The sequence below is a fragment of the Natrix helvetica genome (assembly GCF_964273705.1).
Source record: "Natrix helvetica genome assembly, chromosome: 3".
Taxonomy (NCBI): Eukaryota; Metazoa; Chordata; class Lepidosauria; order Squamata; family Natricidae; genus Natrix; species Natrix helvetica.
In genome coordinates, this window is record NC_138549.1 from 83,767,543 (window position 1) to 83,779,954 (window position 12,412).

Here is a 12,412-nt window from a genome sequence, read left to right on the forward strand (position 1 = left end):
GATGCAGCCCATGGGCCTTGAGTTTGACACCCATGTATAACCTATAGAGGTTCTTCTGAGCAGGGGTTTGGACTAAAAGACCTTCAGGCTCCCTTCCAACTCTGTTATTCTATTATGTATGTAATCAATATTCAGACTTCAAATAGCATTTCCTGTATTGGACAAAAAGCCTAAACATTTAAAAACTCAACAATTCATATATCATCACCCTTCGATTATCATTTTAAAAAATTGAAAGTAATCAAGAAATACCATAACTATCATGACAAACAGGATAATTCAAATACTCTTTTTTTCCTGAATAAAAAGGCATGAACTTAAACTACATATAGCTTTAGCCATCTATTGATAGCTGAACATATCAAAAACAGAGAAAAACACTTGAATGAATTTTCCCATGTGGATAAACCTAGCTAAAAAAGCCTAGAGGAGTATATGAACCTCAGAATTTTGGGAGCTTTATTTAAATATTGGCTTATCTTTCAAAATTAAATAAGAGTATACTATAGATTTTGACTCTAAACTTAAGATCGTTGCAGTTGTGAAATGTTTCTGCATTATGTAGAGTTCCCATGTGCTTTTTTGTAGAAATAGTAACATATAATGTTATCCTGTACTTCTGAATTGTTGCGCTGTTGCTTCTGTTTAAAACCCTGACTCCCCACAATCTCCATGTATACTTATTGCAGTACTTTAGATCAGGGGTCCCGAACCTCCAGTCTGTGGACCGGCACTGGTCAGTGGCATGCCAGCATGCAAACAAGTGAAGTTTTATCCACAGGATGCAGTCAGCCTTCAAAACCACGCCCCCTCTAGTCCACGGAAAAACTTTTCTTCACGGAACCGGTCCCTGGTGCCCTAAAGGTTGGGGGCCACTGCTTTAGTTGATAATAAAAATGAGCATAAGAATAGAATATTTCATAATGAGGATACATACTATGTATGCTTGATAGCAAACCCCAGTTAATTTAATGGAAGTTGCTTCTCAATAATACAATGCCAGATTAGCTGGTATTGGATGGATATTTTACAATCAGAAATCTTCCTAAATACTGGTTGGTAGTATGCAAATAATTTCCTGTTTCTTTCTGTTCCCAACTAAACTGGTCAGTGGTCGATGAAGACGGTAAGACGTGTGTGCTGATCTGTCTGCTATAATTTGTAAGAATAGCATGAAATAACCTCTCCATTTCATAGTTGCTCTGAGTCACTTAGTCAGATTTGTGCCTACTTTTGTTTGTCATTTTGTCTCATAGTTTGTTTGCGCTTGATGTAAACAAAATGTCCTGCTATTTTTATGGATTGTATTACAGATCCGATACGGATAATTTTACCTATAATTCTTCTTGTAAAGTAGAATGTGTTTATGCATTGTCATTATGAAATGAGAATAATTTTACTTACAGCTTACTTGAACTCTGTTATACAAATTACGCACATTATATATGAATTGGGTCTGTGGGGAAAAAATTGGTCTTTTGTGTTATAGAATTGTTCTGTTTGAATGACTGAATATTTACAATTATTTGGGGGTGAAATCCTATTTCTGCATCCAATTCCCAAATAAACAAGGTCTTTGTACATCTCCCAAAATTGCTCTGATGTTTTTGGAGATAATAGACGAAGCATACAAGAGCATTTAGTGAAGAAAAGAGAAAAAAAATAGGTTTGACTAAGAGGTCTTACATTTCATAGGAGTTCATCCATTATTTAGAAGTAATGTAAAGCTGGTTCATTGTGATAAAATAATCCAGTATACTTTTCATTAATATACAGTTAGATATTTTTTTGCAAAATTGACTTAAATGAGGGGGGGGGGGATGTATTTTCCAGTGCAGTTTCATATACTAGGCATGTTGTATTCAGGTTTGGTTAAAAAAAGCATATCCATTTTCAGTGAATGTTCTACTTACATCATTTGAATTTTTTTAAAAAATTAAAATAACATTGAAATATGTCAAGATAATTCTACTATTGATGTAGAATGCTATTACGGAAGTAGTGGAAAATGAAACTTGATGCTTGAGTATAATTTACTATGATTAAAAGAAGAAATATTAAGAGATTATCATTCTAATAAAACTGTTAAAACTTAATGTGCACAATCAATACTGCACAATGCTTTAGTTAGTTTTGTGAGTCAACAGGAAAATTGATATGTTTCTGCTGTTGAATATAAAGAAAGTTGCTGAAAAAAAATGACTTAAGAAAAAAAAGGAAGATATAAATGTAATTTTGGCTATCTTTCCAATTGATAAAGCATGAAACTTAATTTCCATAAATAAGAACAATCTATAGCCTCCTTCTCCTTTTGTCAAAATAAGGAAACCAACATTTTGCTGTAAGCTGTGCCCCTTTTGGATATGTGCAACATGACAATATACACACACACAAAAGACAGGGCACGCAGCTCGGTGCTGCAAGGACCTATCTCTGCAGATATTCCTGACAGTGATATTAATTCTTTGACAGAAAATTACACAGAATTCAGTAGAAATGATATATTTGGTGGAAAAAGCTAGAAACAAATGTTGCTTATTGTACGGAAGGCAGTTATCTGCAATCAGTTGAAGGCAGCATTGTAAGAATTCCTGGATTTTTCAGTCCCTGATCCCATTCAATTTCTTTGGAACTTGGCTATCTTGAGCACTTACGGCAGGGGTGTCCAAACTTGGGAACTTTAAGACTTGTGGACTTCAACTCCCAGAATTCCCCAGCCAGCATGGCTGGCTGGGGAATTCTGGGAGTTGAAGTCCACAAGTCTTAAAGTTCCCAAGTTTGAACACCCCTGACTTACGGGATATTTTATTGTACATGATAGTGATCCCTGTGCTATATTTAAAAGTAGGAAAAATTAAATGTAGAAAGTTCCTAAGAAAATCTATTTTTCTTAAATGGCGTAAGAACATCACTAACATCAATTGAATTGTAAAAATAGAATGTAAGATGATATGAAATCATTATGCTTTATCATATTGTATTTAGGAACTCTCCTTTAATGTCTCTCCTGAAAAATACTTGCAGTAAAACTATTGATCTAGAAAAATTAGTATAAAATTATGTAGAAAAGTGAATTTAGCTGCCTTGTTCAGCTTCTCTAAACAGATGGTAAACCAATTAAAAGAAAGGCTTGTACATTTCTCTTTGGCTTGTAATTAACCAGTGAGTACTATAGTCAATTTATTAAATTGTTAATCACATGTGTTCAAGTAGGTGGATTTGTGAATCTTTTCTTTGTTAACAGCTTGTTTATAGCTTGGGATTTGCTAATTATGTTCCCAGTGTTGAATGTGACAAAAATTGTTTGTATGCTCTTCAATATAGTTGGAGGATTTGGAAGGGAAGTTTTTGTAGGTTTTAAAAAAAGGTTTCTATTTAAATTCAGTCTGCACTCATGCCAAGTAATTTGATTTAGGGGTATGACGTAACTGTTCCCAAATCAAGCTTTTCAGAAAATGGAGCGAATGAAATTAATTTGTTATCATGTGCTACGGGTAAACAAGAAATAGAGGCTAAAAAGAAGTGGCTGTTGGTTTACAGATTTGGGGGGCTGCTGTTCTTGGTTTTGATCAATTTTGATCTAAACTTTGACATGTGATCTTCTCTATTGGAGAAGATTTCAATGAGTTTCAGTGAAACTTGAAATGGGCTACTTCCAAGTTGATTAATAGCTTTCCTTCATAAGAAATCTCTTTTGCACTAAAGAAGGACCTTTATCACAGGTTTGTGAAGACCTATTTTCAACTAAAGCAATCAAAATAGATATAGCCTTAGTGTATACTGCTATTGTATTCACTCTTGTGCTGACCAGCTTTACCAATATTAGTTTTATTATAGTAAAATAATAAAGGGAAGCCTTGTTGGCGCAATGCTGCAGTATATGGCCTACCCCCTTGATGGTTGTGGCTTGCTGCCGGCCGAGTGTACAACCATAGAGCGTACTCCCAGAGCGGCAACTGCCAGAAGACTCGGCATCCTATCTCCGTGCTTTGGAACCCGCAGAAAAAGCCATGCAGCGCCGGCTGCAGTGGCGGCAGCAGAGATGCCCTGGTTCTGCAGGGAGGCAAAGGCATTGTGAGCCTGGGAGGCGCGGGAGCGGGGAGCAGAAAAGCCGCTCGCGCAACCCCCCTCTCCAGCCATGCAGAGCCCCATTCACTGACCTAGGGGCATTCCAAAGGCGCCAAGCTGCGGGAGCTGGAGGGCTGCGAACGGGCGCTCTCACGGCTTGGCAATACCCCTAGGTCAGTGAATGGCGCTGTGCCCGGCTGGCAAGGGGGGTTGCTGGATGGCTGCTCGTGAGCATGGTCACCTCATGGCTGCTATGTAGTGCTGCTGCGACAGCGCAACACAGCCATTCAATCCCGAGGCTGTGCCTGACTCTTCGGGAGCCCACTCGCAAGAGAGCAGCCGCCTGGCAACCCCAAAACAAGCCCTCCCCTGATAAGGCCCAAGCCATATTTTTGTGGGTCACGGGAAAACACAATAATTATCAGGGTGCTAGGTTTATGTCTTTTGAGAGAAATCTTTTTTTAAAATGGCAAAAACATTTATATGATTTGAAGAAAAAACAACACATGTATTGTACATTATGTGTTTTGGATGGGGCTACAGCGAATAGATTAATAAATCTATACCATTTCTGGAGTTTTTCCCCCCTCCCTCAAATAATTTCCAAAATTGCAAGAAGATGCATTATAATTCTCTTATTAATATATTAATTCCATTTCCTTTTCTATAACTAAAGCTTATTTTGTTCTGTGGTTTGTAATAAGAATATTCTCATATTCTACTCTAAGCACATTGGAAAAGAACATAGTAATCCACTACATCCCTTTGCAGATTGTTTGATTGTCACTTTGGAATAGCAAAGAAGAGCAGGTCATCAAGATACCAAATTCAGTATTTGATGTACATATTTTCTAGCTCTATAGTTTGCAGCATTATTGAAGTGGGCAAGCTATTTCACTCAACTGTATTATTCAGCAAATAACTATTGGGTTTACTGCAATGGTGTGATTCAACCGGTCTAACAACCGGTTTGCTGAGAGAGAAAGCACTCGTTTCACTCGTGCATACGCCAAGCAGACCCTTTGCGCCCACCCAGTGGGTTTAAACAAAGCTAAACAACTTTCCTTGTACTCCAGCCCAGGTGAGTAAAACAGCTGAGGCGCGGCAATTCACTCTGCTGCGTCAATCAGCTGGGCTAAAAAACAAGGAAATATATGTATATAGCACAGGGGCAGGCAAGTTGGACCACCAGTTCGCTCTCAGCTGATCTTCAGAGCTACCGATACGCCCGAACCAGTCCGAACTGATAGAATCCCACCCTGGTTTACTGCCAACAGAAGTATCAGAGGGAGAGCTGCCGTTTCTAAGTGTTGTCTCTTCTTTGGTTTTAGGGTCCTTCCCAAGAAGATTTCAGTCACTTGCCACCAGAACAAAGACGGAAAAAACTTCAGCAGCGGATTGATGAGCTTAACAGAGAATTGCAGAAAGAGAACGATCAAAAGTATTTACGTTATTTTGACTCTTGATGCTGATTTTATTTTGCTGTAACTAGGAATTTGAAACTCGTTCACTTCAAGCATCCGTTTGACTTGATTTATCATAAATCCTACTAAGCATTTGGAATGTTGGTTCTTCAGTTGCGATCTGTGTGATTCACATTTATGGGCTTTGAATAGCAATTGATTTATATACCGCTTCACAGAGCTTTACAGCCCTCTCTAAGAGTCCACATATTGCCCCCAACAATCTGGCTCCTCATTTTACCAACCTCGGAAGGATGGAAAGCTGAGTCAACCTTGAGCCTGGTGAGATTTGGACTGCCAAATTGCAGTCAGCAGAAGTAGGCTGCAGTATTGCACTCTAACCACTGCGTCACTATGGCTCATAGGAATGATATCAGTCCACCATTATGTAGCACTAAAGCTCAACTTTTATTCCTCAAAAGATGATGGAACTCTCATCTTTCACTTTGTGAACAATTATCGTCCTCTAGTTGTGATGCAATGGGAGTTTATTGTTTGAATAAAATGCAAAGAAATAATGAATTGATAACCAGCATCTAAATATTTAAAGAAACATGGCAAGAATGAAGATAACAGTAGTGACAGGAAGTTAATTATAGGGTTTAAAAATAAGGAAAGAAAAATGAGATAATTAGTATCTAGGAGGGAAAAATACCGGTAGTCCTTGATTTACAATCACAATTGGGACCGGAAATCCAGTGTAAGCTATTAAAATTGTAAGTCAAGGCACCTGTGTGACCAGACTTATTTTCCTGATATATTTTTTTTTGCAATGGTTGTTAAGTAAATCACACAGTCACTAAGCTAATGGTGCAGTCATTAAGCAAACCCATTCTTCCTAATGGGTATTTTTTGCTGTGGTTATTGACTGGGATGCGGCAGTTGATTGTAAATGGGGAGGGGGGCACATTTTACAATGGATGGAAGTAAGTTACAAGCCATAAAATATCCGTTCTAAGGCCATTGTAATTCCTAATCCCCATAAATCGAGGACTACCTGTATGAATAATCCTTGTGAAAATGGTAATAAGTGTCAGTGTGCCTCTGAAAGAAAACTATTTTATGACCTCTATTATCTGTTCATACAGTGTTATTGTTAGACAAAATCTAAATTGTTCATAACCTAACACTTGTCTGAGTAGATGAGAGAAAATATAATCTCATTCACTACTATAGTTCCAGGAAAGAACTGTTAAGAGAGGAGGTAACCTTTATATCATCTTGGGATGATAACTGAAATATTTTAAAATATATTTATTTGACTGAAAGCAAACTCAGAAAAAAAATGAATTCCAGATTTTGCTTCTTACCAAATAAACCTGCCACCAGTAGCCTCCCACCGTCCAGTACGATCCCACAGAGTTGGCCTCCTCAGGGTGCCGTCGGCCAGAGAGTGTTGGCTGGTGATCCCCAGGGGGAGGGCCTTCTCTGTGGGAGCGCCTTCCCTCTGGAATGAGCTGCCCCTGGAGCTTCGCATAATCCCTGACCTCCGGTCCTTCCGACGCGCCCTAAAAAGTTGGCTTTTCCAGCAAGCCGGCCTGGCCTGTTAATTTTATCTCATTTTTTAAATGTTATTGTCCTATTGATTGGGTTTGTTTTTTGGATATGTATCTACTTTCTTTTTAACTTTCGTGATATGTGTTTTTTTTATGTTGTACGCCACCCTGAGTCCTTTGGGAGAAGGGCAGCATATAAATCCAATAAAACAAACAAACAAACAAAACAATCTACCACATAGGCATACCCATATGTACAAATCACAAAAACTGAAGCCAGCTGTGAATTTTCTATCTCTACATTCACATATTTTACTCTATATTTGTTCGGTTCTGTTAGGGTTGAATGCAATTTTTGTTTCTTGAGTAAGTTAGCAGATGCTATGCACCACATAAAAGAGTAGTTGTGATACACAAAGGGGACAGCTTCCTGCCAACATCTGTGAAGCATTGGAAGACTCAACCTATTTCTGTGAGTTCACAGATTAATAAATTGAAGAATCACAAGTACAGATAAGTAGCAAGACTTATACTGCTTCATAGTGCTTTACAGCCCTCTCTAAGCAGTTTACAGAGTCAGCATATTGCCCCCAACAATCTGGGTTCTCATTTTATCGACTTCAGAAGGGTGGAAGGCTGAGAGTCAACTTTGACCCACTCGGAATTGAACCCCTGGAGTGAGCAGTGAGTTAGCCCTGCAGTACTGCTTTCTAACCACTGCACCACCATGGCTCTCGGTAGCCAGTTCATAGTTCCTCTGGTTCTGATATACACTCAGTTCTCTTTCTCCCCAAAAGATGATAAACAAAGGCAGGCTGTTGAACATCATTTGATGAACTCCTGACCATTGCATTTTTCTATAGAGATGCCCTCATCAAAATGAAAGATGTGTACGAGAAAAATCCACAAATGGGTGATCCAGGAAGTCTTCAGCCAAAATTAATGGAAACTATGAACAACATGGACCGTCTGCGAATGGAAATTCACAAGAATGAGGTAAAAATCTGTTTATTGGATAGTTTTTAATTATGATTAGAACAACTTTTCAGACTCTTAGCCAAGGTTAAGTTCCTAAGAGTCATTCAAATCAGAGTAGGCAAAGTCACCTTTGCTGCAGCATTTCAGTCCATTTGCAACAGCCTCCATTTCTATTCCAGCTAGATCTAATATTCAGTTGAATGCAGCAACAGTAATTAATAATTATGTGGATGGTTTTGCCTGCAGGATACTTAAAAATATTCAAGGTCTGTACTGAATCAGGCAGCGCGGTGGCTCAGCAGTTAAGATGCTGGGCTTGCCAGCTAGAAAGCCATCAGCCCAGGTTCGAGACCTGAGCTCCAGCTCATAAAGACACTTTAGCGGGAAAAAACCTTGCAGAGCCTTGGCACTTTAGGAAAAAAAAATCTTGCAGGACTTTAGCAAAAAGAAGTGGCAGAGCCATGGGTTTTTAAAGAGTGGTGCAGCCCAAGGCTCAGAGGCAATGGCGGGGAGTGTCAAAATAGGAAGCTCCCTCCTGCTGCTGCCTCTCCACTCCTTCCCCGTTGCAGCCAAACTGCTGGTTCAGCATTCAAGTCAGAGCCAACCTACCGCTGCCACCCGCTGACAGCCCACTTGCTCGTCCAGCTCTCCATCCAGTGCCCTCAGCGAGTTATCCCTGCAGTGACGTTCCAGTGTTGAGATGTCCTATGAAGAGATGGCGATATTGAATTGGCAGAGGAGAGTTAGAGGTGGCGAGAAGACTTGCCCCCCTGTTGGCCGCCCCGAGCTAGCGGCGTCGAGTCCCCCATTCCATCATGAGACAGGGTGAGCTCCTTCCTTGCCCCAGCTCCTGCCAACCTAGCAATTTGAAAACATCCAATGTAATTAGATAAATGTCACTTCAGTGGGAAGGTAAAGCGCTCTGTGACGTCATGCTGGCCACATGACTGCAGAAATGTCTTCAGACAGCACCGACTCAGCGGCCTTGAAACTGAGATGATCACCACTCCCTATAGACAGCAACACCTAGCAGAGTAAAATTCACAGGGACTCATTTACCTTTATACTGAATCAAGGAGCCTGTAACTTTTCTGTACTTAATAGAACATTTGGAAGTACTTCAATTACAAAAATATTTTGGTAGATACAGTTTTATTATACTATTTATTTAAATCTGCCCCAGTTGAAAATAGTACACTTAAGGGAATTTATATTGGGTCAGCTTAAATTCTTAAATGAAATTGGAAGTTTAGTAAACAGACAAAGACTGTATAGTTTACACAATGTAGTTTTACTAGCTATGGCATTTTAAACTGTGATGAATTTAACTGTCTGCATACTTAGAGAGTTCGTAAGTGGTGGTTTCATGACAATTGAACATAAAATTGATTTTGGACTAAATTTTTATTTCCTTTGACCATACATACATGCTTGTGTATCCACACAACATAGGACAAGCAATTGTCAATTCTCTATCTCCCTTTAGTGCTTTTTAAATGTTCCTTGGCATTCTTTTCCCAATTATTCCCAAGCTACATTTATCTGTTTTCTCCTGGAGAGGAAGAAATATTTCCAAATAATTACCATATTTTCGGAGTATAAGACACACGAGTATAAGACGCATCAAGATTTTGAAGAGGCAAATTTTTTAAAAAAGTTTTTGCGCACTGCAGACCTCCCCAAAACAGCCCGTTTTTCACAAAAACGGGCTCGTCTTTTGTCAAAAAAAAGGGCATACCTAGCCTTTAAGAGGCTTCTAGAGTGCTGCTGGGGGGGAGGGTCCATTTTTTGCTCATTTTTGCCCTCCCGAGCCTCCAGGAGCACTCTGGAAGCCTCCTAAAAGCTATGCACAGCCATTTTTGCAAAGGGGGCGTGATTTCGGGAGGCCAAAAATGCTGTATTCAGTGTATAAGACACACCCAGATTTTCACCCTCTTTTTTGAGGAGAAAAAGGTGTGTCTTATACTCCGAAAAATACGGTACATGCCTATGTGTAGGCCTTTAACACCCATATGAAACCAAGTGGATAACTGGAACCGTAATGTTGGAGGCTGTCATTTTGAACTGCAGAAGGCCAATGTCCCTTTTAAAAAACAAACAAACTGTAAAACATCTAAAAGTGCAGACATACGTACAGGAAATACAGCTTATGGGTTCCAGAAGGATTCTGGACACTTGAACAGAATTTTTATATTTAATCCTGGCACAGGTAACAGGGTTTCTCTCTCTCTCTTCAGGCATGGCTCTCTGAAGTTGAAGGTAAAGTAGCTACAAGAGGAGACCGAAGGCACAGCAGTGACATAAACCATCTCGTAACCCAAGGAAGAGAGAGGTCAGTATATTACACTTTTTTTTGTCTGAGGTACCAGTAGATTGTAAATCCAGATTTCTAAAACAAGTAAATTTAGTGGCTGTAATTTATATACCTAAAATATAGAGCAAGGCAAAATCCTCTGAAAGTTGTGCTTTGCAATAGCAAGTACATACAATATATAAAACGCCTCTCTTCCGACATACAATTACAGCCAGGAAGAGCCAGACATACTTAGAAAATACAGCTGATTTAATTATTGGAAGAGAGGTGCACTAAATATGTTCCTTAGTTTGCAAAGCACCTCCTTGCACAGGTGTGCCAGAAGTCTGCCTTCTCTGTAGCAGTACCTGACTTCTGGGATAAGGTTCTCCCTCCTTCAGATGCTGCTGAAGAGCTGGCTTCTCATCCAGTCCTTTGACAAGACAGAATGAGAACCCTGTTATTTTACTAAAATATATAAAGTCTGTGTGCATGTGTGTCTAAAGAAATATAAAAAGACTTTTTTTCACAAGATCTATTTGTGTCTCCTCATCTCGAAAAAGCTTTGCATTAAATCTTCATATGACAAGACGTTTTATTTACAAAGTTCCAGTTTTATTGAACTTTTTTATTCAATAAAAAGGAAATACCTGCAGCTCTCAATGTTCACCAGCGTCTCCTACCCTGTTTTTTTTTCCTTTTCTGTTATCTTCTGATATGTATATTTAGAATTTTAAACTTCTTTTTTTTAAATAATAGAATTGCATTTTTAGTGAATTGATTTCTTTCATATATTATAAATTGCTGCAATTGTTTAAAAAAGTGAAACATTCATGTCTTTTAATAGACAAAAATAATATTTAGAAAGAGTGATATGTGTGTGTTTATAACAGAGGAATGTGAAGTTTCCACCTGCAAAAATGCCTTCAGCGTTAAATGATTTAACCAACTTCATATAGTTCTCCTTCTCCCATAGAAAAGCTTTACCATTCATCAGTCAGTTTTATATGCTTGGCTAACTGCTAAGGAATAAATATGCTTCTCTTCATTACATTACATTGCAGTTGAAGTGTAACAAGATTGAAACTATGAGTTAAGGGTTGTTTATACAGGCAAAGCAGGCTGAATAAGTAAAACACTCCTACATATTCTGCTCTTTTTAGGCAGTCAGTGGAAATTTAAAAAAAACTTTTTAGGTAAACAAAATGTTTCATTTTCTATTTTAAGTAAAGTGGGGATTAAAAATTACGGACTGTTTCACTTTGAAATTTTAAACAAGGGTATGTATCACGTGAAGTGTTAATACCACTTTATAATGCCTTGGTAAGGCCACACTTGGAATACTGCATTCAGTTCTGGTCGCCACGATGTAAAAAAGATGTGGAGACTCTAGAAAGAGTGCAGAGAAGAGCAACAAAGATGATTAGGGGACTGGAGACTAAAACATATGAAGAACGGTTGCAGGAACTGGGTATGTTTAGCTTAAGAGAAAGAAGGACTAGGGGAGACATGATAGCATTATTCCAATATCTCAGAGGTTGCCACAAAGAAGAGGGAGTCAAACTATTCTCCAAAGCACCTGAGGGTAGAACAAGAAGCAATGGGTGGAAACTAATCAAGGAGAGAAGCAATTTAGAACTGAGGAGGAATTTCCTGACAGTGAGAACAATTAATCAGTGGAACAGCTTGCCTCCAGAAGTTGTGAATGCCCCAACACTGGAAGTCTTTAAGAAGATGTTGGATAGCTATTTGTCTGAAACGGTATAGGGTTTCCTGCCTAGGCAGGGGGTTGGACTAGAAGACCTCCAAGGTCCCTTCCAACTCTACTATTGTATTGTATTGTATTGTATAGGTTTTTTTTTCCCTACCATTATAACCCTGCGTGGTGGAGAGAGTCTGAAGATGTAACAGGAGAGAGACAGGATTTTATTCCAGTAGAATGAGCGCATTTAAAGCACCAGTGTTATTGCTCTATATTTTCATATGCTTGACAGATGGAATCAAAGCTTTTTTGTTTTTAAAAGCAAAATTGTATGTTCTGTCTCCAACAACGTTCATCCCCTGCCTGTATTTTTCAGTAACATTTTACAGATAGAATCACAGATAGAATTCTT

At 38.8% G+C, this 12,412-nt stretch overlaps 1 protein-coding gene across 2 annotated transcripts in view; it reads left to right on the top strand.

The window, feature by feature from the left end:
• FNBP1L (formin binding protein 1 like) overlaps positions 1–12,412 on the top strand; it is a 59,333-nt gene that overhangs the window by 41,288 nt on the left and 5,633 nt on the right. For both annotated transcript variants that reach the window (XM_081946055.1, XM_081946056.1), the window contains exons 10-12: positions 5,400–5,509; positions 7,891–8,023; positions 10,243–10,337. In XM_081946055.1, coding sequence (XP_081802181.1) covers positions 5,400–5,509; positions 7,891–8,023; positions 10,243–10,337 — 338 coding nt within the window. The remainder of the gene's footprint in view (positions 1–5,399; positions 5,510–7,890; positions 8,024–10,242; positions 10,338–12,412) is intronic.